Source organism: Rhinopithecus bieti, unplaced genomic scaffold (assembly GCF_001698545.2).
Source record: "Rhinopithecus bieti isolate Rb0 unplaced genomic scaffold, ASM169854v2 scaffold_7967, whole genome shotgun sequence".
NCBI lineage: Eukaryota > Metazoa > Chordata > Mammalia > Primates > Cercopithecidae > Rhinopithecus > Rhinopithecus bieti.
Window position 1 is genome coordinate 1,501,466 of NW_016806112.1, and position 27,129 is coordinate 1,528,594.

The 27,129-nt window shown below is 43.4% G+C and overlaps 1 protein-coding gene across 1 annotated transcript in view; it reads left to right on the forward strand.

Moving 5' to 3' along the window:
* Positions 1-27,129, forward strand: part of MAPKAP1 (MAPK associated protein 1) — a 283,018-nt gene that overhangs the window by 220,230 nt on the left and 35,659 nt on the right. The window contains exon 9 of the mRNA XM_017874749.1: positions 15,885-16,025. Within this exon, the coding sequence (XP_017730238.1) occupies positions 15,885-16,025 (141 nt within the window). The remainder of the gene's footprint in view (positions 1-15,884; positions 16,026-27,129) is intronic.

Below are 27,129 nucleotides of genomic sequence, written 5' to 3' on the forward strand. Positions count from 1 at the left end.
TCCTGACCTCGTGATCCGCCCGTCTCGGCCTCCCAAAGTGCTGGGATTACAGGCTTGAGCCACCGCGCCCGGCCCACTAATTTCTTTTTAACTACTATGCGGTATTCCACAGTATATTGTGATTTCAAATTAATTTTTTTTGTTTGTTTGTTTTTGAGACAGAGTCTCATTCTGTTGCCCAGGCTGTAGTGCAGTGGTGAAATCACAGCTCACTGCAGCTTTGTTTGTTTTTGAGACAGTCTCATTCTGTCACCCAGGCTGAAGTACAGTGGTGAGATCACAGCTCACTGCAGCCTTGACCTTCCTGGCTCAAGCAGTTCTCCCACCTAAGCCTCCCAAGTAGCCGTGATTACAGGCACATACCACCACACCTGGCTAGTTTTTTTTGTTTTGTTTTTTTTTTGTAGAGATGGTGTCTTGCTGTTTTACCCAGGCTTGCTTCTGCCTCCCATAGTGCTGGGATTACAGGAGTGAACCAGCACACCCAGCCACAAATTAGTTTTTCTGAAAAAAGATAAGCCCTGTTTTCTAATATTAGGAAAGAGAAGCTGTGAGGGTTGGTGAATAAAGCCTTGAAATCTGGGCTCTAGTTCCCACTCTACTTCTGAACATGAACATGGTCTTAATTCAGTTATGTGATCTCTCTGAGCCTCAGCATCCTCATCTTAAAGGATTTGCAAGATACTTGCCATCACTTTTTGACACTCTGAGTCAAAATCATTGTGTTAATAAAAGAAGCCCTACCAGCACTTACAAAGATCACAGTCAACGGAATCATAATTAGTCTTTGTAAAATGGAAGTAAATTATAAAAACAATTTATTATTTTAAAGGCTTTTAAGAGGATTTTTTTAAGTAGGAATTCCAACTAAGAACTACATTGTTTTCCAGTAGCTACCTATTAAGAAGGTGGATTGAGGCAAAGAAAAACATTCCAAAAGCAGAATTGTTTTCATTTCTGTTTTTATGTTTGATTAGAATAGGCTCCCTATCCTTAAAGCCATTGTAGATGTGGACTAAATTCTGATCATGTATTATGCAGTCCTTAAAGAGAATGTGCTGTCAAGCCAGACTGCCTCAGTTCACATCCTGGCCTTGCCACTTACTAGCTGTGTGACCCCAGGCAATTTACTTAACCTTTCTTGGGTAGTTTATCTGCCCTCATGAGATTGATAGGATTCAGTAAGCTCTAATCATCATACAGCTCCTAGTACAGCACATAATAAGTACTCAATAAATGTTAACTGTAATTAATAAATAATGGAAGAGCAGCATTCTGTGTCTGGTAGAGCAGATGGGACACAGGTGTTGAGGTTTGGAGTCATAGACCTGGCAGAGCCCTGGAGGAGATGTATGTTGATGAGAGGGGAGTGACCCAGAATGGAGAGGGAAGGAGAGTGGGGATAGGGCAGGTCTGTAAGTCTGTGTCCTAGGACCAGAGAACTTAGAAGCAGTGTACTTTCCAGCAAATATTTTTTGGTGTCCCAGAATGGGTGTATGCTTTATAGATAAAACCATTTGTTTGAGAAGTCTGTTTGCCATAAGGGTGGATAGAAGCCTTTCAGTTTTTCTTCCAAGGAGGGGTGTGGCATATTTTATATCAACCACATCAGTGAGTGTTTTTTTTTTTGTTATTTCTTTTTTATTTATTTTTCTTTCTGTGTACCTAGTCCTGCAGAAAAGGGTGTTTTTAAAAATTATGTATTCGGGCCTAATATTGTAAGGCATTGTGCTGGGCATTTTGCAAATGCTTTCTCTTTCAATTTTCATGGCTACCCTACAAGATATTATTCTCATTGTGAAGAGAGGTTATGACTTGCTTGAAGTTATCCAGCCAGTAAGTGATAAGACCAAAATTTTAAGACAGCTTTCTGATTCCAGAGTCCACCCTGAGATTGTTGATAAAAACAACCTGAATTTTCAGTCCTAAGAATGGCGATTACAATTGTCTTTATATGCTATGAGAGAGAAGCTTACAAATGAAGCGGATATGACAAGAGTTTCTGCCTAGGGACTGAGAGCTAACATTTGTGCTTGGATCTTGGCCTAAATAAGAAAATGACAAGCCAAAGTCCTTGAGCTTTCCAGTTTGGATTCTTGTTGGATAATCTACTATATCCTTCAGCCAACTGCCTGCTAGAAGCTGGAATCATACCAGAAGGAAGCCCAAGTACATTATGGGGAGAATGTAACATTACAAGACTTCCATTCTTGTCCGAGCTTCTATATAAATCCTAGCACCAAACTGAGCCTCAATTCCCTTGTCTGCCAAGTGTTGCCAGTGACCTTTCCCACCAACCATGTGGAGGTAGTCCAAGCAGGTCCTTAGAAGAAAGGTGCTGCTTAAACCAACTTATTCTTTCCACAGCTTTAAGAGAGAGAGTGGCATTTCCCATCATCAGGGCCAATATAAGCCTGAAATTAAACTGGCTTTATGGAATACGAACAAAGTGTCAGACACCATCTTTCTGTTTTATCCCTGACTTGTCTGTCGTTCATAGTGCTTAAAGCATAGTCATTAGAATCAGGCAGACCTTGGGTGAACCACTTGCAGCCTCTGACAGTGGACAAATTATGTCATCTCTGATTTCATGTTTAAGTGGAGGTGAATGAATCTTTCACAAGGATTTGGTGAGAATTAAATGAGATATAAGTGCTCTTATTATAACAACCTTTTCGGCCATGTAGTCATCATCCTTGTTTTATAGAAGAGGAAACTGAGGCGCAGAGGGGTGAAGTGATTTGCTAATATCACATGAACAGTAATGAGAGGCCTGGAAAACTGTCTTTTATTCATTGAGTCTGGTGAAAGAGCTGAATCTAATTATTGTATTTCCTAAATAGAAGTTGCTGTAGAGAGAGACCAGTTGCTCTGTAAACATTAATTCAGCTTCCTTTGATCTTCTTTCGTTTTGAAGGAGATTCACAGAATGTTTAAGATCATCCATTATTTCAGCACCTTATTGAAATTCTCATTTCCTAATTTTAAGGTTATATTGAGAAAGGGCCTTAACTCACCAGGTAGGTAGTCACCCAGGAGGGTGGACTATGGGAGGGAAGAACATCCAGAGGTCTTAGTCTGAGAGCCCTCCTTTACCTCCTTAATTTTCCCCCTGAGGCCCCAGGAAAGGAGGCACCTCCTAGGAGCTGCCCGGATTACCTGACTGCCCTTCCATGGGCTCCTTACAGTTCCTACCCTTACTCCTCTCTGATCACTGATTCCCCTAAATGGATTTGCCAAGTCCCACACTGGACTGTGACCACCCCTCACACTGGAGAGGAACCCGGTCTGAGTCCCCTCTTCATCCTGGTGTCTGTGGCCAGGCCCGGCTCTTTCCCCCTGATAGAGTGAGCCTCCTGAACCCCTCACATCACCAGGCTTCTCACTGGACCAAGTACAAGATGGCTTTTAAGGAGAACTTGGGTTTGAATAAGCATCTTTAAGGGTAGGGGTTTCTTTGTTGGACTACCACCACCACTACTAAATAGAAACAGAGAGAGGGAAGAAGCAGCTGTAGAAAGAGGATGAAAATCTGCTTTATGATGGTGTGCTTCCTGACCCTCTTTGTGATGCTTATTTATAATGGGCTGATTCTTCCTCCTGTGTGTGCTCTTTGCCAGCTCTGGAGACTCCCTGGTAGTTCCACGCTGCTTCTGGAGGCTTTGCCTCCTTCAGTTACAAATTACTGATCTCTCCAATTTCTATCATGTGACTTAAACACCTCCTTTATTGTACCACAACAGCAGTCTTCAAATACACAAGAAAATGTGATTATGCAAATAAACTCTTATTTACAAATGAAAGTGACTTGTGATGTTCATTTTACATATTTTAGATTGAGTTATTGCTGAAAGCCAGTTACCTGTCTGGCTTTAGCGGGGAGGTCTTTACCATAAGGAATTTTCTGTAGGGTGAGGATTTTTATCCAAGTCGATACTGCATAATAGCTCCCTGTTTGCTGCACGCTATTAGAGTTTAAATGAAACAGAAACATTATTCGCCACATAAGAATACCTGTGAGTCCATTTCTTCCTCTCTGGTTAATGTGGGCTGGTTGGCACTGTAAAGGCAGGATGTTTGGCACCACTGTGTAACCTTGTACAAGTCCTCCTTCTTTGTGGGCCTCATTTCTCCTGCTGCAAAATGTGATGGTAATCCCTACCCTGTAAAGTTGTTGTGAGGCTTAAACCATTGAAACAAGTCAATGAGATTGTGTACAGTAAAAGCGCAGAGTGAACTGCAGTGCACTATACAAGTGTTCACCATTACTGAGTATCTCTGCCTGAGACTCAGAGGCCAACCAACTGTCACATACACCATAGCTAGTCTGAGTATGTGTGTGGTGACCCTTTCCCTCCCTGTGATTCCTGTTTTCTTTTCCTCTAGCCCCTTAGGCTTCCCATAGGCCCCTCTGGGCGTTGGCCAGCACCAAAGGTAGCTGACACCTGGGGCAAAAAACCGTGCTGACCTGTCTTGAAGCAAACTGGTGCCTTGTCCACAGCTACTTTTCAGTAATGAGCGTCTGAACTGTGCTGTGTGGGCTGAGAAGTTCCGCATGATTTGTATTTTTCACTCTCTTCTTTCTCTAAAAGTTCCGCCCTTTCCATTTTATCATTAGGTAGTAATTAGTATTCAAGGGAAATTGGTCTTAATATATTAAAATTGGTTTAAGTGCATTTAGACCTGTACCACAGCCAATGTCTTATTGGAAAATGTAATTGGGGACTCTGTGTATGTAATTAATTGAATTACAATTAAGAACTTTCATTAAGCGATACACTGGTACATTAGAGCAGTAAGGAAGCATGTTTGATGAGCCACAAACCCTGTCTGGGCTCTAAGTGAGGGCATGGAGATTTGCATCCCTCTGATAGGCTCCTGGCCCCAGAATTCACCCTGAAGGTCCTGACTAATGGTTTGGTAATGCATCAGGTGATATTTCTGCAGTGACTCTGAATGGGAGGTGGGATTCTTCCAGCGAATGTGCCCTCATTCGCTGACTCTCAAGTCAGGGAAAGGGACACTTTGGTGTTGATCAGATGTTACAGTTCTTAGATATTTTGCCATGTAAATTGTCAAAAATGCCATGCTCCTGAGAAGACCCCATTACTTTTCCTGGGCTTTGAACATGGACAAAGACATATGGAAGAAAGAGGAAATAATGGGAATCCTGTCCAAGCAAACCCGTGATGAACCATTGGTCCAGACCCTTAAATGGTCATGCTTCATCCTGTAAAGGGTATTGGATTCACTTTGGACACATATTTGTTCATGCATTCCCCAAATATTGATTGAGCCCTCCTCTGGGCCAGCTACTGTGCTGAGACTTAGCCCCACGTTATAAAGCCCACAGTTATGATCAGTGCTACAAAGGGTAGAAAAGTGTGCATAGCAGGGGACTAGAGCAGGTGAGAAGAATAAGAGAAGGCTTAAGTCAGAAAAAAAAGGAGATAGTCCAATAATGAGTAAGAAAAGAATGTTTCAGGCCAAGGGACTGCTCATCTGAAGGCTTTGAGATGAGAAGGAGCTTGGGGTATTTAGGAATGAATAAATGGAATGGAATGAGGGAGAGTGTGCTGAAAGATGAGACTGAGGGATAGCAAGGGTCTAAAGATGCAGAGCTTTGTAGGCCCACCTTCCATGATCTGCTCTTTTTTGACATTCTACAGACCTGAAACTGTTTCTTTCTAACTACCTCATAAAACAAGATTACCTTGATTTATTGAAGGGGGTCTGAAATCTCCATGTGGAAAGTCCTCCAGCCTGGCTGGCTCTGGCTCCAAGAGTTTAATCAATTCAGCACTGACAGCAAAGATCCCTACCCCGGTGGTAGCATGGCAGATTCTAGTGAAGGGTATATCCTACTGCGTGATCCCGATGGCTTTAAAGAGATTACTGCAGAGCGGTGGGCAGGCGGGGGGCATGAACGTGTGTGTGTGTTATAGTATATCACCTATTGATTGCTTTTTAGAGACCAGCAAAAATGACTAGTAGCCAAAGGGAAGTGTTTAATAGAAGAGAAGTTTTGGGCTTATGAGGCTTTGGGGACTTAAAAGGCCTCTGGAAAAAATGTGATGGATGCAGAACACTAAGGAAGAGTTTTCCCTGTGACTCACTTATGCATCCAGCTTTGAGTCTTACCGAGGGAGTGGAGAGTTAGGTTTTATCCCTGATTCCTTTGCTCTGGCACAGCCAGGCATGACTGTGTTCTTCTTAGATACCATTACAGCCTATGGAGTTACGCATTTCCAGCCCGTCTGAAGAACATTTTTATTCATGGAGGTTATGTGGTGGTTAAAGGTGCAATTTTGGAATTAGACTTGGGTTCAGTTTCTAGCTCCAGCTTGTACTGTTTGTATGACTACCATAGCAGAATGACATTCTGAGCCTCATTTTTCTCACCTGTAAAAAGAGGATAATATCCAACTTAAAGGGGCATTGGGAAAAATGGAATGAGATGACGTCTTCAAAATGCTGAGCATCGTGTTGGTATGCTTTGGTAAGCACGCAGTGTGTGTTAGCTGTCATCACAGTTGTTCAGGCAGAACCCCTGTCCTCGACAAACCTAGTCTGTTGGCGAGTCTGAATGGAAAACTAGGAAAGGTATGTTAGGTGCTCTTAGCCAAGATAAATGCAAGGGGTGGTGTGCAGACCTCAGGTACTGTTAATGGTTTACCTGTATTGCATCAAACTTCACTCATTCCATCAGCAGCATTTATTGAACATCTACTGTGTGACCATGTGCTTTATAGAATGGGATGTTCCTGCCCTCAGGCTCCTTGTCCAGAGGGGAGTGCAGATACTTACCATGTAAGAGACTTATCAGAAGAACCTTCAACAAAGGGCTATACCGCTTCAGGAGAGAGACGGGAGGTTCCATTTGGACTAGACCTTGAAGCATATAGATTTTAGAGCATAAAGGACATCTGACCAAATGGTAGAACCTGAGCAAAGTCCAGTTTAGCTGAAGCAGGGCTTCTGCGTTGGGAGTAGCAATAAGACTTCAAGATAGAGTGGAGCAGAAAAGGGTTTATATACTTCTCACTGTCAGTCACTTGTACTATTTTACTTAATTGTGTGCCAGGTCCTGAGCTAGATACTGCCCCACTTTTGAAGAACCACTCCCACCCCTACCATTTTCTTTTCCACCATTCCGCTTCACACCCTGTGCCAAAGGCAAACACTTGGTGTTCCCTGTGTATGTCCTCATGCTTTGTGGACTTTATGTTTTTTCCTATACTATTCCTCCTGTCCTCCTTCCCATCATCTGGGAACGCTGCCATCCCCCTAAGTTCTGGAAGCACTAGCACAGCACCTGGCATATGGCTGGTGCTAAGTAACTGTTTGCTAGTCTGGAAGGAACGGTTGACAGGATTGTGCTATGGACACAGGTGAGGATGTAACAGAGGCCATTGATCTCCCAATTGAGCTCTAGAGTTGGCATAGATCTTTTTAGAGAAGAGACACTGAAGTTGCTTTAATTTATAACTAGATTGGGGCCTTTTAGACTTTGTGTAAGACTCCTTGAACTGTAAAATGAATGTTAAAGTCCTGTGCAGTTTGCATCTATGAATACAAGGAATCTTCCGGTAACATACAGTGAGTTCATCTGAGCTTTGATTTAATGATTAGTCCTATTTGTTTGACCTCTAAGTGTCTCCCTCGGTTCCAATTAAATCACATATATGAAAACACTTTTAAACTATAAAACAGTATTTATAATTAGCCTTGGTCTGATCACCTGAAAGTAAACCTATTGCTTTTATGTGTGTGCAAACTTTGCAGCTGTGTTTGTTGTCAGGTTGTAACACATATACACAGCTATAACTGCACTTTTGTTTCCCACTATTATCGTCCAAATAGATATCAGGGGCAATGAAAACATGGCATTATAACCAATAAAGTCAGCAGTTCTCAAACTTTTTGGTCTTAGGACCTCTTTATACTCTTAAAAGTCATTGAAGACCCCAAAGAGCTTTTGTTTTGTTTTGTTTTGTTTTGTTTTGTTTTGTTTTGTTTTGTTTTGTTTTGTTTGAGGCGAGGTGTTGCCCTGTCGCCAGGTCTCGCCCAGGATGGAGTGCAGTGGCAAATCAGCTCACTGTAGCCTCAAACTCCTGGGCTCAAGGGATCCTCTCACATCTACCTTCCGAGCAGCTGGGACTACAGGTGTGCACCACCATGCCCAGCTGATTTTTTTTCTTTTTTAACTTTCAGTAGAGATAAAGTCTCACTATGTTGCCCAGGCTGCTCTTGAACTCCTGGTCTCAAACAGTGCTCCCACTTTGGCTTCCCAAACTGCTGGTATTACAGGTGTGAGGCACTGCACCTGGCCAAGCTTTTATTTGTTGAGTTATATCTATTGTATTAAAATAAAATTAATTAATTTAAAATATTTATTGAGAAAACAGTAATTTCATTAATGTTAATGACAGTTTTGTTTATTTTATTTTTTTTGAGATAGGGTCTCTCTCTGTCACAAGGCTAGAGTGCAGTAGTACAATCACAGCTCACTGCAACCTCCACCTCCTGGGCTCAAGCAATCCTCCCACCTCAGCCTCTCCAGTAGCTGGGCCTGTAGGAGCACACTGCCAAGCCTGACTACTTTTTTTTTGTGTGTGTTTTTTGTAGAGATGCTGTTTTGCCATGTTGCCCAGGCTGGTTTTAAACTCCTGAACTCAAGTAATTCACCCGCCTTGGCCTGCAAAAGTGCTGGGATTATAGGGGTGAGCCACCATGCCTGGCCCAAATGACAAATTTTATGAAAAGTAATTATTATTTCTTTTAAAAAAATTTTTCTGAGACAGGGTCTCACTCTGTTGCCCAGGCTAGAGTGCAGTGGCATGATCATCTCACTCTGTTGCCCAGGCTAGAGTGCAGTGGCGTAATCACAGCTCACTGTAGCCTCAACCTCCTGGGCTCAAGTGATCATCCCATCTCATCCTCCTCAGTAGCTAGAACCACAGGCACCCACCACCACAACCAGCTAATTTTTGTATTTCTGTAGAGACAGAGTTTTGCCATGTTGCACAGGTTGGTCTCAAACTCCTAGACTCAAGCAATCCACCTACCTCAGCCTCCCAAAGAGCTGGGATTATAGGCATAAGCCACCGCACCTGGCCTAAAATTTTCTTTCTTTTTTTTTTTGAGACAGATTCTTGCTCTATCACCCAAGCTGGAGTGCAGTGGTGCAATCTCAGCTTTCACTGCAATCTCCGCCTACTGGGTTCAAGCGATTCTCCTGCCTCAGCCTCTAGAGTAGCTGAGATTACAGGCATGCGCCACCATCCCCAGCGAATTTTTTGTATTTTTATAGAGACGAGGTTTTACCATGTTGGCCAGGGTGGTCTCAAATTCCTGACCTCAAGTGATCTGCCCACCTCAGCCTCCCAAAGTGCTGGGATTATAGGCATGAGCCACTGCACCCAGCCAGGCCTAAAATTTTTAATGAAAAGAGTGTCATTATTTTATCTTATTGCAAATTTCTGTAATGTCTGGGCTTATAGAAGACACCTGGATTTTCATATCTGCCTCTGAGTTCAGTCTGCTATAATATATTGCTTTGGTTAAAGTATATGAAGAAAATTTGGCCTGACCCAGATATGTTGTTGAAAAAGGGAAGAATATTTCAGTAGCCTTTTCAGATAATTGTGGGTATTAATTTTTGTTACTATACCAAAACTCAAATGGTTTCTTTTTTTGTTTGGTTCTTGTTTTTTTGTTTGTTTTGTTTTGTCTTTTGAGACTGAATTTCGTTCTTGTTGCCCAGGCTGGAGTGCAATGGCGTAATCTTGGTTCACTGCAACCTCTGCTTCCCGGGTGTAAGCAATTCTCCTGCCTCAGCCTCCCAAGTAGCTGATATTACAGGCATGTGCCACCACACCCAGCTAATTTTCATTTTTAGTAGAGACGGGGTTTCACCATGTTGGTCAGGCTGGTCTGGAACTCTTGACCTCAGGTGATCCGCCCGCCTCGGCCTCCCAAAGTGGTGGGATTACAGGCATGAGCCACTGCGTGCAGCCAAGCTTTTTATTCCTTTGTGCACTTATAAGAGAATGGACATGGAAAAGCAAGTCATGCCTTGCTGTTATTACAAAATAGTATTACAATTATGGACCCTGAAGGGGACTTGGGAATTCCCCACCACCACCACCATAGGCCCCAGTCTGCACTTTGAGAATCACCGATTTAGAGTTTACAGTTATGCAACTCAACGGTCTATTACAGTGCCGTTGCTGTAGGAGCGTGGTGAGGTAGGCAGGACAGGAATAGCCTTTAGCCACTTGAGGGAAGGGAAAGAAGGCACGTGGACTCCAGAATCCAACAGATCTGTCCCAGTTTCACCTTTCCTAACAGTGGAACCCTGGGCAAGGTTTTGACCCAGTCTTGACACTTTGAGTGAGAGTTTGAATCTCTATCTCTGAACTCATATTCCATGTTCTTTCTAATGTTATTCAGCCCCAAGGCTACCTCCCAGCCCTTGGCTGCCTCACAGCACCTTCTCTTTCTTGGCTGCAGGCCCTAGACTCCACCTGCCTCCTTCCTCAACTCCTCTCTGCTTCCCTTTGCCTGCCGTGGCCTCTTTTTGCCATTTTTCACTGAAGACAGGTGCCAGGCCTCATTCCTCAGTTCCCCTTTCCTGATTTTGTACTCCCAAGAATTAAGCTCCTTCCCTTCCTGGGTTTTCTGCTTGTCCTCCATACCTTCCTACATTGTGATTGTCATTCTTCTGGAGCCTTGTTGTCAGCCCATTTGAGCTGTGGTGCTCAAGTCACTATTAGGCCCCACCCCAAAATTTGATCTATCACAATACATCTTTGAGTTATTGCAGCTTGAGCATTTTGACACAATACATTATGGTATCCATGGCATATAGAGACGTTAACACTCCCGACTTTGACAAAATACATTGTGAAGTCTTTGAAGGCATCATAACAATTTATCTTGTCATTCATGGGGAGACCCAGTTCAGCATTAATGTAGATGAACACAGTGTGGCTTTTGTTTCATTTAATTGCTTGTGACCTTTTTAATTGCTAATTTAACAAACTACCAACGGGTTATATTTCAATTAAATTAACAGGCAGTAGTTCTTGTTTTTTCAGTATGTTTATTTTTAAGATGTTCTGGTTCTCTCTACTTTTCACTTTGAGTTGCTAAAAATGTCTTCTTGGCCGGGCGCGGTGACTCACACCTGTAATCCCAGCACTTTGGGAGGCCGAGGCGGGCGGATCATGAGGTCAGGTGATCGAGACCATCCTGGCTAACACGGTGAAACCCCGTCTCTACTAAAAATACAAAAAAAATTAGCCGGGCATGGTGGCGGGCGCCTGTAGTCCCAGCTACTACTCGGGAGGCTGATGCAGGAGAATGGTGTGAACTGGGAGGCGGAGCTTGCAGTGAGCCGAGATTGTGCCACTGCACTCCAGCCTGGGCAACAGAGCGAGACTCCGTATCCAAAAAAAAAGTCTTCTCTTGAACAGAAGTGGACTTTTTAATGTGAAGTTTATAGTAGAGTAATTTTAATATGCAGATGGTACAATATCAAGCATCTTTCATCTTTCATGTGTGGTTGGGTTCATTCCTTTCCAGAAGGATATAAGCAGTAAACGTATACATGCAAAGTCATAGAACTTACCTGGTCCAAAAAATATGCTTTTGGAATAATGAATGCTTTGCTTCAGGTGTTTGTCTTTAGATCAAGTGTCTATTGCAGGCACCATTTATTAGGCACTTCTTTCTACCTTGTACTATTTTGTGGCCTATAGCTAATTTGTAAGCTCCTGAGGATCAGGAACCCTGCTTTATCCTCACCAGTGTCCCCCACAGTCTAGCATACTCCTGGCATGGGGAGAGAAGTGGTTGTACATTGCATGTACAATAGACCTGACCCCTCCAACAAGTGGTACTCCTGAGCCTACTTTGAGAAATGACACTGGAGGCTGGGCACAGTGGCTCACGCCTGTAATCCTAGCACTTTGGGAGGCCAAGGCAGGTGGATCACTTGAGGTCAGGAGTTCGAGACCAGCCTGGTCAACATGGTGAAACCCCATCTCTACTAAAAATACAAAAAATTAGCCGGGCATGGTGGCTCACGCCTGTAATCTCAACTACTCAGGAGGCTGAGGCAGGAGAATCGCTGGAACCCGGGAGGTGGAGGTTGCAGTGAGCCAAGATCTCATGATTGCACTCCAGCCTGGGCAACAAGAGCGAAACTCTGTCTCAAAAAAAGAAAGAAAGAAATAACACTGGAACTCCAAAACCGACAGTTGATCCCGTTTATCAGATAACCTCCTTTGGAGTGAGCAGCATGAACTGGAGGCGAGTACAGGACTATTCCTTCCCCACTCCTTCAGGTGCTGTTGTCCTTCTGATCATAAATGCAAACATGCCCCTTGTCGGCTGGGGCAAGGCTCAGAACTCCCCCAGGTACCCAAGGGACTTAAGTCCTCAAATGGGATATGAATTTACACCATCAGATAGTAGAAGGTCAATGCAAGAAGCATTAATGGGTTGAGCCAGCTCCAGCTATGTAAGTCTTGTACAAAATTAATACAAGGATATTGACAAGCCTTGCTGGTTATTTCATAGCTTTAAGACCTCTACTAAAATCCTATCATCTCATCTGCCCATTATTAACATTTCAGCAAAATATAAAGTTTTTATTAATCTCCCACAGCAAATTTAGGAGTGAAAACTGGCACTTGTTTGAGCTTTTAGGACTACATTAGCTGGTGTATTAAACAAAATATGTCATTCTTCAGTAGCTTCTGTAAGAAGCTAAATCAATTTCCAGCCATATTTATGCACCACTTTATCTAAAAGCATCTGAATTATCATTTATAGCTAAGATGCTTTATTAGCAGCTGGCATTGAAATTGCTCAGTAAAAAATTATATGTCACGTTATAGTAATTTTTAAAATGGTTTTTAATCAAAATTTAAAAAATTAAAAAATTTAAAGGTGGTTTTTTTTTTTTTTTTTTTTTTTTTTTAGTAATTGGCATTTTAGCATAATGAGCTGTTACCTCTTTCCAAATCAAATACCTGCAATATTTAGAAAACACTAATTAGTAAAGTAAACAGAAGTTCTTGAGCTCAGAGCTAAGTTGTATCTAATAATAGCATTTTCTCAGAAAAGATGACTTGAAATGATTTTTAAAATAAGTGATTTTAATATTTTACCAAAATACTCTGTAATTCTCATGTATAAGAAGTTCTAAAATAGAAATAAAACATGTTTTGACAGTTATGTTTCAGTACAAATGAAGACTGGAAAAAGTGAATGATTATTCTAAACCCCAAATCTTAGCCAGCCTCTCAGTTTGGGATGTGGATATTACCCAGGAGAGAGTGGTAATCAGGATCATGGCATCTCTGTCCAAAATCATAGGCACTGCAAAGAAAGGAAACGGGCTACCCCAGTGGCCCTTGCAGATGTGGAGTGATGTTGGTTAAGTCACTCTGTCTCTCTGACCCTCACCTTCCTGTGGACATGGCAGCTGGTATTCAGTACATGTTTATTGAACTCTTGCTTTATCCTCTGAGTGGTAGCACCGGCAGTGTCTGAGTTGCAGTGTCTGAGTTGCAGTAATGAAAAAGCAGTCCCTGTGCTCTTGGGGTTTACAGTCTAATGGCAGAGACTGGCAATTACTCCTTGTGATAACTGTTCTGAAGGAAAATGCAGGGTACGGGGACAGAAGGAACCAAACTAGTGTCGGGGGCTTACAGCCAGAGAAGGCTTCCCTGGAGTGTCACTGGTGCTCTGCTCCTCAGGAGGAAAACAGGGAGGGGCTGGGAGAGAGTGAGATGGGGAGAAGGGTGACCTGGGCAGAGAGGAGGACAGCATGTGCAAGATACTTTGAGATGGGATTCTGCCAGAAGCACTTAGTGAAGGGCGAGGCCTCGTCCTTACTGAAGGAAAGCACTATTGTGGGCGCTGGGATGGTCCAGGTTGGGAATTACTGTAGTGTTTGCAAATAGAACACAAATTTCCTAATAAATGAGTTCACCGTGAAAGCATCAGACACCAACTTTGACTTAAAATACTTGCTCCGTAAACAGTAACTGTGGGAAGGAAAAGCATATCATTGTCAGGCTACCAGTTTGTCACAAAATTTTCCAGTTTTATACCCAAATCTAGAGTTTACCATTCCCCCAGCTCCATCCCAAAGAGTTCTCTCTGGGTTTCCCTGTGGAACCATCTCTGACTGCTCAACATGAGGCCTAGAGCACCCTACTGTGGTCAGCCTCTGCGAGATAGGCTTCTCCCCTCCCAACCCACTCTACCCCCTGCACTGGTGATGGCACCAGCAGCTGCACCTGCAGAAGTCCACATTTCAAAGCCCAGGGACCAAGAGATAGTTTAACTTTGCTTAATGTAACCTTAGCATGTGACAGCCTCCCAAAACCTCGGAGTTCTCATCTGTAATATGGAAAATTATAAGACCTTCAATGCAATAACGTGTGAAATGCTTAACACCAAGCCTGGCACATGGTAAGCACTCATATATACTAGCTAGTATTTATTTAGCAAAATTTAGTGAGAGCATACCAGTTGCTTTTACTGCTTGCAGAAGATATAAAGATGAGTAAGAAACTTTCCTGACCTTCACAGTGCTTCCAAATTAGGACAGAGCAACCACTAAGCAATTCTAGTGCAAGGCTGAATATAATCCAGTCTGATACTAGAAGAAAAATAGTCACTGCTCTTTTGAAGCATATATATTCTTTACCTAAATTTTGATGTGAATGGCAAAAACTGAAATTCAGAGAGATAAAGTCACTTGCCCAAGTTCATACAGCAAATTAGAGGCAGAGCTAGGAGTTGCAGCCACAACTATCAGGCTCCAGGGTCCAGTATAAGCCAACTTTTATGGAATTCACTGCCAGTAAGGACCATCAGAAAAGATTTCACGGGATAGATAGAGTTTGAGCTAGCCTGGGGAGGGGTGGGGGGATTTCAACAGGTCTGGGTAAGGATGGGAGGGCTGTTCTAGGGCAAGGGCAGCACGTGAGCAAAGGCCCAGAATTTAAAACCCTGAAGCACTGTGCAGTCTGAGGGGTTTGAGAGGGCTGAGAGAAGGCATATGTGAGAAGTGAGAAGAATATTAGTGTGTTTCAGGCACATTATGGGCTGCTGTGATTGCCTGGCTAAAAAAACGTGTTCTTCATTCAGGAGGCCGTGGAGCCAGGGAAGATTTTTGAGCACCAGGCTTCTTATCTGTCTCCAGTATCACATATCAGAGTGCTCTGCATGCACAGGGTGGGTGCTCTCTGAGCTTTTGGTGAATGAATCAATGATCCAACCTTTAGAAAAATGGATCAGAAAGTCTGTGACCGCTGGACTGCAGAGGGGGAGCCTGGTGACCAGGAGTCCAGTGATGAGGCTGTCACACCCAAGCACCAGCAGGTGCCCCCTGAGCCACTGGAGGCTGTGGGGCGCAGGGCGAGAGGCAGTAAAGAAGACGGTTTGGGAATCTTGGAAAGGACAGAGATTCTTCAAGGAATGTGGATTACTTTTGTGATTAGGAAAATCACATTTGGAAAAAAACAAGCATGATATGGCTAACACCACCCATGCTTGTGTGGTTTTGACTCACTCTTGTGGACTGAGCTTCCTGCTGAGAGCAAGCAGGAATTTTTCTATCCTTGTATCCCTGCTGCCCAGCCAAGGACCTGCCATAGTGTTTGTGGAATTAATTGTTGAGTGATTAATATGTTACCATTCTCTGTTTACTGGAATGGCATTATTAAGTCATCACTCAGCCTTTTCTTCTCCAAATTAAATAACCCATATTATTTTAATTTATCCCAAAGCATTTTAAGCAGACACCATTTGCCAAGCCTCATGTATCTTTATGTGTTAAACTGCCTTTTCCTCCCCAGGTTCAAGGGCAGACGGGGTTTTTGAGGAGGATTCGCAAATTGACATAGCCACAGTACAGGATATGCTTAGCAGCCACCATTACAAGTCATTCAAAGTCAGCATGATCCACAGACTGCGATTCACAACCGACGTACAGCTAGGTAAGTGCGTGAGCAGATGATGAGCTGGCTCATCATGTCAGCAGTCAATGTAGAAATGGGGAAAGAAACAACATACAACTTTTATGTGACCTGAATGACTAAAGGTAATTTGTTTTCTGAGAAAATGTTTAAACAATGAAATTTGAAGTGCATCCTTTTTCCCACTTGAGTGCTCTGTCTTCTTTTTTATGAAGCAGAAGATTAGAAGTAGAACTAACTTGAGACTCTTTTCAAACTGATTGACTTCAGTGAAGTTCCATAATTCTTTTCATTCTGTAATTCTCTTGCCTGCTATCCTTAGAACTGCTTTGTGACGGTGCCACCTGCCTGTTCTTACTCAGCTAACTCATTGCTTATTCATTCAAGGCCTTTATTCAGGAAGCTTTTTAATGATCTCAGAAGGTATATTTGGATCTTCATCATATAATTTGGAACTTTCAACTAATATTTGGGATTAATTTGTTGTAATTATGTGCTAAATTTCTGTTTTGACTTAAACCGAACAGGAGTAGGAAAAGTGTCATAGTAAGCAACATACTATTAATACATCATCATCATCATCATCATCATCATCATCATCATCATCATGGCTGCCTTTTATAGGTATCTGCTATGTATTAGTCACTGTGTTAAGTGCTTTACATGTACTACTTAACTACCTAAAAGGTGGGGTATTCTTACTGTCCCCTTCTAACAGGGGGTGTAAATGAGGTACAGAGCAGTCAAGTCTCATGCCCAACTCACACAGTGGGGAGGTGGTGGTGCCAGGAGCAAACCCTGGTCCAACCAACTCAGGTGCACCTGCTCCCTAATAACGGGTCTCCCATATAATGGCCAAGGGAGAGGAAGAATGGGTAGTCATGCCAGGCTCACCCAGTCAGGGAGCTGAGCTGCACCCCGTCTCTGCCACACCACCCCTTCCTACATCTCCTTTTAACTCCAAGGTTCATTTATTTCATGTTTCTCACAAATGCTTTGTATGTTTGTCATAATAAAATATTGTCCAGTGTTGGCATTAGTTTGAACCTGGATAACTCATGAGAGGCCTCAAAAATCTCCTCACATGTTCCTACCCAACTTAGTGATTAAGAGATGGGCAAGAGAATCACAAATGGTTTAAATTTGTTAAATGCTCTATCAATAGACAGCCATGTAACCTTAAGCAAGTATCTTAATCTTTCTGAGCCTCAATTCTATCCTGCTTGAATGGGAATATCAGTAGTACCAATGACTCAGGGTTGCTATAGGGAACAAGTGAAATCCGACATGTAAAGCACTGAGTACGGGGCCTGCAGTTGTAAATTTCCCTATGTGAGAGCTGTTAGTTGGGAGGCAGTAGAGTGCAGCGCTCAGAGGGCGCACGCAGGAGTTGGAGGCCCAGGTGCAAACTTTGCTCGTTTATTAGCTGTAGCACCACTGGCAAATGGAGCAGAGCCCCAGTTTCCTTATCTGTAAAAATAAAGATAATTTTTTAACTATGAGGATGAAATGCCGCAGCACGTGCAGAGAACTTAGAAAGGCGCCTGGCCTCTAGCACATGCCTAGTGAGCATTAGCTGCTAAGATGGTGGTGGTTCTAGCAGGCTGATCAGATGAGGCAACACTCAGTAACTTCAAACCAAAACAGACACCACCTTTTTTTCCCCTCTGCATTAAGCCCTCAACTAATGTCCTCAATAGATTCTTGGAAACTGTAACTTTAAGTGAAATGACATATAACAAAACTGATTTTTTTCCCTTGTCAACATTATAACAAAACGACATTGAATAAAATGATGTACATCATTTCACTTAAAGTTGAAGTTTCCAAGAACCTATGAATGACAGTAAGTGAGGACTTACTGTAGCTCTTCTTCCTCACAAAAACCTTAAATATTTAAAGTGGTGAAATTGCTTATTTAGTGTTGATTCTTAAATCATAAAGTCATTCAGTGTTCCTCCTGGGGATATTTTCCTACTGTATTTCAGAAATAAACATAAGACTGATCAAAAGAAGCCAGTTCTCAAAAATAAATAAAAGAGTACATACTATATGATTCCATTTATATGACATTCACAAATACAAGGAAATAATCCTATGTAGGAAGTAATGATACTGGTTATTCCAGGGGTAAGATAGTAGTAGTGGCTGGAGAGGGGCTTCTGGGAAGCTGGAAAGGGTCTGCTTCCTGATCTGGGTGCTGATTATGTGGGTCTGTAGACTTTGTGGAAAAGTCATGGTATATATACTCATGATTTGTGCACTTTTTCTGTATGTACACTTTCTTTCTTCGTTCTTTTTTTTTCTTTTTTTTGACAGCGTTTTGCTTTTGTTGCCCAGGCTGGAGTGCAGTGACATGATCTTGGCTCACTGCAGCCCCTGCCTCCTGGGTTCAAGCGATTCTCCTGCATCAGCCTCCCTAGTAGCTGGGATTACAGGCGCCCACCACCATGCCCAGCTAATTTTTTTGTATTTTTAGTAGAAACGGTGTTTCACCATATTGGCCAGGCTGGTCTCAAACTCCTGACCTCACATGATCCACCACGCCTGGCCACACTTTCAGTTTGTGAAAGTAAGAATGCCACTCAAACATCCAGTTTGTGTTTAGCTGCAGTACTTGCCCAATAGCAAAGGGCCTGCTTTTTCTGAATGGGCCTACTTTTAAGAAGCCAATAAGTAGGCTGGGTGCCGTGGCTCACATCTGTAATCCCAGCACTTTGGGTGACAAAGGTGCGCCGATCACTTGAGCTCAGGAGTTCAGGACCAGCCTGGGCAACATGGTGACAACTCCGTCTCTACCAAAAATACAAAAATAGCCAGGTGTGGTGGTGCCTGTCTGTAGTCCCAGCTACTCAGGAGGCTAAGGTGGGAGGATCGCTTGAGCCTAGGAGATCAAGGCTGCAGTGAGCTGTCATCACGCCATTACACTCCAGCCTGGGCAACAGTGTTAGACTCTGTCTCAAAGGAAAAAATGAAGTCCAATAAGTATCCCAACTGTGGTCAAGACAGAGGGCCAAAGCAAGGTCCCAGGTGAGCATCATGAACAGATCCATCCCTGCTTATTCCCCATTGTGAACAGCACCCTCTTGGAATCATAACCAAGATCATGAGCTTCTTTCCCCACTTTTTTCCAAAGGCAAAAAAGACAAACTTTAATACATTAGAGCCTGACTTGTAAATTATTTCAAAGGAAAAAGTCCACAAAAGGCTCTGTGGGAGGAGCCCAAGCTCTGCAGTCAGTCAGCACTGAGTTCGAATCTCAGCCTTGCCACTTACCTGCAGTGTCACGTGGACAAGTCTTTTCCCTTTTCAATCTTAGTTTTTGCCATGTGTGAAATGGGGATAATAACGTTTACCTTTTAACATTCTATGAAAGTGTCTGGCCCCTAGAAGCATATTCTAAGTGGTAGCTTATCGTAGTGTTTTATCATTGTCATTATTATTTATTTTGCCTATTACCCTCTCTCCAGGTCCACCATCTTGAAAGTATTAAACCAGATCACTTAGATTATGGGGTGGCTCTCCTGGCAAAGTTCCACTTGTGACCACAGTGGAGACTTGTCAGGTAGACGTGAATGATGACAGTCATGCAAGTATCTCCCTGGTTGTTGGAAGTGAGGCGACTGGAGGCTGGGGCATCGCTTCTGAATGCTTCCAGTGGCACACATGGCGCCCTCTGGTGTAGAGTCGCATCTCAGAGGGGCTTCTAAAAGAGATGATGTCAAAACATTTGTTTCTGTCATCAAAGTTCAGTCTTTATCATTATAACCAGAAATTTCATTAATTGGTCCTAAGGAATTTTGTGACAATCAGACAAACTGCCCATGAGTATTATATCATGCACTGAATAAATAAACCCATTTTCCTGTCCTACGTAGATTACACAGGTATGTAATTGAAGACCCTCTCTCTCTCCTTACAAAGCAGGTGTCACTGTCACATTCTAACAGCAACAAAAACCCACACCTAGCAATCCAGAAATTCTTTTTTCCTGAAACATTCTACTGCGAAGAGTAGGGAGGCAAACAGCACACCCTGTATGAGTATTCAAGTGAGCAGCTGGATTCTGAGATGGGTAAATAATTTATTTTATTTCACCTGACTAGCCAGGTTCTTCAGGTCCTTCCTAACACTGATGGATGGTCACCTCTACCTGTCCATCCTGTGTCGATCAGAAGAGAGATTTCACTTGGTCCCTGTGGCAACATCTTTTAAGTGGAAAGTGAGTGTGTGTGGCATTTCCCCAGGCTTCCTGCTGATTCCACAGAAAACCACTCGTCCACGCTGAATTAGCGGTAGTAAGAGCCGCAGCTGAGGATTGGAATCCCCGGGCTCTGCAGTGCCACCCCAGTTGCTTGTCTTCTGATGGGGTGGTAGTGGTCACTGTTCCATTTGTTTCTGAGAAAGTCAGGGGATGAGAGGCTCAAATTTTGACCTGCAAGACCCAAACTTAAATCAATTTTCCACCAGACTTTTTTTTTTTTTTTTTGAGATGGAGTTTCGCTCTTGTTGCCCAGGCTGAAGTGCAATGGTGCAGTCTCGGCTCCCTGCAACCTCCGCCTCCCAGGTTCAAGCAATTCTTCTGCCTCAGCCTCCCAAGTAGCTGGGATTATAGGCATGCACCACCACACTCAGCTAATTTTTGTGTTTTTAGTAGAGACGGGGGTTTCACTATGTTGGTCAGGCTGGTCTCGAACTCTTGACCTCAGGTGATCCACCCACCACGGCCTCCCAAAGTGCTGGGATTACAGGCATGAGCCACTGTGCCTGGCCTCCACCAGGCTTTTCTATGACCAAAAAACTCCTTTAATGAAACATATGACACAGCTCTCATCTTTTAAAATAACTGCAATAAGAAACAGAATTTTTACAAAGCAGTTACTATCAAGTGCTTACTGTGTGTCACGCACTTTGCTAATCGTTCTCTTTGCATGCACTGGCACCTGAAATCAAAGCACTATTATTAGATAGTACTGATTTTATCACCATTTTTTATATGATGAAACTGGGGTGTAGGAAAAATCTAGTAAATAATCAAGCTGGATTAAGAATCCAAGACTGTCTGAGTCCTGAGCCTAACTACTATGACTTGGGTGCAAATCATTGTGCTAATTCTCCATGGAACTATGACAACTTACAATACAGCAAGAGCTTTCTCCGTGATAACCTCATTTAATCCACACAGCACATTGATATTGTTGTTCCCACTTCATGACTGAGAAAACTGAGGCTTGGAGGAGTTTGGAAGAACGTGGTTTATGTAAACCACTGTGTTGAGAGGTACATAGCTATTACTTAGTGCTAACTCTCCCACACCTCAGGCATCAGATATACGGAGAGTTCCAGGAGAACTGAGGCAGAAACCCAGTCCCATATGCCAGACCCAGTCGCATACCACAGGTGCCAGTCCACAGGTATCACTAATAATTCACCCCCAGACCAGGCAGGATGGCTCACATCTGTAATCCCAGCCCTTTGGGAGGCCAAGGTGGGAGGATTGCTAGAGGCCAGGAATTCAAGACCAGTCTGGACAAAATGACAAAACCCTGTCTCTACAAAACATTTAAAAACTTTAGCTGGGTGTGGTGACGCATACCTGTGGTCATAGCTACTTAGGAGGCTGAGGCAGGAGGATCCCTTGAACCCAGGAGTTCAAAGCTGCATTGAGCTAGGATTGTGCCATTGTACTCCAGCCTGAGTGGCAAAGCAAGACCCTGTATCAAATATATACATATAAAGAAAAAATAACTCAACTGCACAAAGAAAGTGATTACTTCTAGTTGGCCAGTTCCTAAACTTGTGCATATTCTTGCTCTTCTCCCACCCCTAGTATCTGGAGATGGATGTCCATGTACTGTGATACGCTCCTCCTCTTTAGATGTTGTTCGTCAACCACCTCAGAATCTGTTCCAACACAGTCCTATAAGCAACCCCTACCAGTCAATTGAAGGTAGTTCTTAAATTGAAATCTCTTTGCCATTCCTGCTCTGCCAGCCCAGAATCTTACCAAACAAAGTCATCATTCCAAACCATTCCTGTATTTCTCTAAAACATTCTTGGAATATTTCATCTTGTCTGCTTTCCTTCTGTCAGTCCTAAAAAGTAGAGATGTCCTTCAAGTGTAGACCTTACTTGAGATTCTACCAAGATGAGGTTATTTCCATTAACTTGATCTCCCATATACCTGATCCTATGTGCCTGACCACTTGAGGGAGGTCGCACACTGAGATATGTGCTACCCAAATGGGCCAAGGCTGGTAGGGGGAAGTAAGTTAGGGGAACATTGAAACAGAATGGGTCAAGCGGTGAATGCAGCCACAATCTAGGAAACCCATAGTATGTTATCAATAAGTATTTGTTGGCTGACTGGCAGAAGCTAAATTACAATGCACCAGCCAAGGGAACGCACAGAAACAAATGCGAGAACCATGGCAAAGAGGACCAAGACATCCCCACAGTGAACAACACCTCTTATATGCAGAGCACCTCAGAGCAGTGGGTCTGACCCTGAACATACATCAGAGTCACCCCGTACCTGGCCTCATCCCAGGCCTGCTGGCTCAATATCTCCCCTAGATTGTGGTGTTTGGGGGACACAAACTCACAGTATTGGAAGGACTTTCTTACCCCTTATCTCTCTGTCCAAGCTTGTTCTTACTGACTGGGTAGCTCAACGTGGTTTTTCTGATGCAGTCTCACGCTGAGAAGTGATTTGATATTTGCACTACTTGGACTCACTTGGTTTGTTTGCCTCATTTATCAGTGTAGACCCTTCCCATGTCACCGAAGGGATTTGTTACTGAACACGTAAGATACCATGAATTCCATCTTATCAGCATCGCATCTATAACCTAATAAAATAATTCTGTGTAGGGTATACAGAGTCTGTATAGGATTTATAGATAAATGATAGAAAATGACTTCTACCAAAAGGTTCCATGGTTACTTCCATTATCTTTTCATAAAACTATCCATTATGTATAATCATAAGACTTGTGATTATGGTAATTATCAAAATATCAAGTACAATACCACATGTCCTAAAGAAGGCAAAAAGGTTTCATCTCATAAACTGGCTCCAGTCAAGTTTATAACGGCTGCCCAGAGCTTTATGCTGAGGCAGCATCTCCAGCTGTGTCTGAGGGCAACATAAAGAAACTCTGTGATTGATTAAAAATGTCTGCCCTGGGCCTGAGCATGATGAGAGGCAGCATATTTGCCATTTCTTGTCTTCCCTGCCTTATCTTTCCTACTACAGTTATTATTTAACCCACTAGTCAATAACCACAGGCCGGCACTCAAAGGAAGACTTTATTACAGTGTTATTTTTGAGTATACAACATGCAAACTTAAGAAACACGGTAATAGCACAAGAGTGAGTGGAAGCAGCAGCAGTGACCTGGACTGCCTCACTCCTCAGGCTCACTCTCAGGCTAAACATGGTTCTGGGTGGCCGCATGAATAAGATATTTTTCCTTGTTAGTTTCCAGTGAGGTACCTGTGGAGTACAGTTCAAGTAATCACATAATCTGAATGTGCATGTTCTTAGGAAGTGGATTGATCTTCCTTGTTTCCATTTCACTTCCCCATTGAACGCTAAGGAGGTGCCTCTCTCCATTCCAAGACACGAACAGAAGGAGGCGTGCGTCACATTTAACTCAGAAATCCCTGGGTCCACTGAGTAACTTGAAGATGGCAATTCTGATATTAAATGATTGTTCCATCCCTATTGTGACAGCATTTCCTGAACCAAACTTTGGAATTGACTTATACTAATGAAGTGATGAGGCAGAGGATGCATGCTATCAAGACTGCCTCCAGAAAGCTCCGTTACCACTTTTGCACTAAATGTAGTGATTGGCTTGGGGAAAAATCACCTAACTGGGAATATTGGAAACACTGGGGGCTTTTTCTGAGGCGTATCTTCCTCTATCTCCCTGCTCCCAGAGCCACCCTTTTGAGAATTCCTGTGGAGTAGTCCAGGGTTATTAATGACAATGTGTCAGGTTCCTCAGATGGCTGAGAAAGAATTGAGAATTGGAAGAAGTTGAGAAGCACTGGCATGATGGAATTAATGGGAGTCAGATTCATGAGAGTTCATCCAGAGTTCTGTGCTCCTTTGATCACTTCCTCATCTTTGGCACCTGAGCTCCAACAGCTCAGCAGGGCCTGAACATGGGGACGATCAGGTTTTCCCCACTCTACAAGTGATACTGTAAATTCTCTTAGGGCCTACTGCTTCCTAGCCAACTTCATAGGCTCACCCGAGGTATCCATTTACTGACAGAGTATTTAGTGTGGTGATCTAACTGTCCTAGTGCAGAATCTTTGTAAACGCCTTCTCTGCAGAGAGAACTTAGCACTCATCCAAGGTCAGGTCTTTCTGGGATTAAACAGTACCAGGTCTCATTTCATAAGCTCTGCCCTGGTGCTGTGTCCTGTGCTGACTGCTGCTCTGCATTCGTTCGTGTCCAGGCCACTCCTTGGTTTGCATGCCAAACCTAACAGTCTAGTCAGGTATGCTTGGACTTGTCACTGAGTCTCTTACTGACCACATATTGGAATTGGCAGCTTTTAGCTGTGGTTCTAAACCGTTTCAGAATGGTTAGTCCTTTGAATGAAACCAGTGATCCTGGGGCCTAGAACTCCCACTTGATCTCAAGAAAGTAAAGCTCTACTGGGTTTCATTTTAGTTGTGACCTGAAATATGGTTTTGTCATCTATTTTGGGTGCCTTAAATTGCTGGAGAGAGCGCTTTTTTATTGTAATGCATTTGATCGGTGTGTGAATATGCAGTACTCCTGCATGGCAGGTGAGCTGGTCTGTTTAAGCCCTGGCCTGGTAGTGTGGGGAGATGAATTATGGTTATAGCTCTGTCATTAATGGGTGACATCAGACAAGTCATGTCCCAGCCCTGAGCCTCAATTTCTTCATATGGAGAATGAAAACCCCAGACTAGGTGATCTCTAAGGTCTCATTAAGCCCAAACAGCCTGTGTGTCTGATCTTGTGTGTAAATTCAGACAAGTTTCAAAGACTTCCCTGACTGCTCTGTGGATGCTATCGATTGGCTGTGTGTATTCAGCAAAATCCACTCTGGCGAAGAGTTGTTCAGTGTCACTCCCTAGGGGCTTTTCCAGGCTTTCATGGGCTCTAGGTAACCTGAAGACGAGAGGAGTGAAGAATTGTATAAAAAGCTGCTCCAGGATTTAACAGCAGTGGGACGTTTGTAGCCTTAGATTCAAAGCTGTAGGAAATTAATGAATGAACCACAGCTTATGATGTCTGAGCAAATAAACAATAACAGGAAATACACTAAGACATGGAATGCTAAATGCCTTAATGTTTGCCAAAGTGGTGTTTTAGCTTTTTTAAGGTGGTATTTTAAGAGTACCATAGGGGAGGTTGTACCTCCCAAGAGTCAAGCAGTCTCTTCTGGGACAATAGGAAACAGCTGGCAAGTCAGAACTCACCAGACAGCTGGACCTGGACTTGAACCACCAAGCTCTCCAGTTTACTAATTTGATTCACCATAGGCTAGTATACCATTTCATCTTTCTGAGGTTCATCTTTAATAAAAATCTGAGTGATAATTGAGCTCTTACGTGCCAATGTGTGCTAAGTTTTTATGTACTTACGCCATTCCATCTCATGACACCCAGGGAGTTGGTACTGTTGTTACCCCCATTTTACAAAGGAGGATTCTCAGGCTCTCCAAGGGAGCAGTGACTTTGCCCAGGATAACACCAGTGGGGATGTGCCAGCACAATCAGGGCCTCCAAATTGGTGGCCTGGAGAGCCGGTAGGATGAGGATTCCCTAGCACACACGTTTCCACAACTCCAGGTCTGAGAACATTCTTCCTGATTCGAATTGAACTCTTGGAGGTTGTGGGGAAGAGAAATGCCCAATGACACTTGGTAGTGGGAGGTTACTGCGGGGATTTGTGGGGATGAAGGCATTGGTCTCCCCAGCTGGATCCTGGTGCTCCCAAGGCTGGAATGCAGAGAAGGTCCCAGGGAAGATTCTTCTCGCTTCCAATCCTAGGGCCAGGCAGGTCCTTTATTCACCTCCCTCTTGTGGCTCCCTGAGCTCCCCAGACTCGACCCTCATCACTGAGTCTGTGTCACATCCTTAACCCAGTGCCTGACTTCTGATAATAATCGTTAGAAGGAGTAATATTCGTCGCTAGCTGTGTAACAGGCATAATGCCAAGTCCTTGTCATGCCTTATTTCACCTAATCCTCACAACAAGCACATGAGGTATCTATTATCATCTCCATTTTATAGAAATTTTTCCAAAGTCACGTAGTTAGGAAGTAGGAAAGCTGACATTTGAACAGAGGACTTTCTGACTCCAGGGTTCCTATCCCTAAGCCCCCTCTAGTGCTGCCTTCAAATGTAAGATGGGATAATAGTGCCTTGCTGATTAGAGGTATTCTAAGCTCTCAATAAGCCGCTGTGCACAAAAGGACCTAGTGTGGGGGCTACCCAGAGTGGGCGCTCAGTCTGTGTTAGAAAAAGATGCTATGCAGTGCTAATCTCCTTTTATGGAAACCTTGGTTAGTTAAAGCAGACAAGGGTCTCCTTGTGATAACTCTAAAGGCTTGCACAAATAGTTTCCCCAGAGAGCTGTATACACATTAGAGTTGCGTTTTTGTTTATTTTGAGCTGTCTTGTTAAGGAAGGATTTATATGCTGGCGTTGATGTAGGACAGCAATCAGGCAATGTTTTCTGCCTTTGACAGTTGGTGTGATAGTTTGCTTCCAGTGAAGTTTGACTCACTGTATCTGGAAGCTGTCAGAAGTGGGAGCATGAAAAGGTCATGACGGATGGCTGTGGATAAGTGGTTAGGGGAGAGAGCTGGTAAGGGAGACAAACTGCCTCCCTTGTTTCCAGGAGAAGGGGCTGACCCTGGCTGCTCCCGGCCAGCCCCCGTGTTCTCTTTTTCCCCACCTGCCAGAACTGGAAAGAAGCCTGCTGGGCTCCACTTTTGAGAGGGGCACCAGGTTGGGTGTAGTGTAGCTCATGAGCCCTTCCCAGCAGCACAGCCCCTGGCATACCACTAAACTGCTAGAAGTTCTGCTAGAGAAATTCTGCTAAAAAAAAAAAAAAAAAAAAAAAAA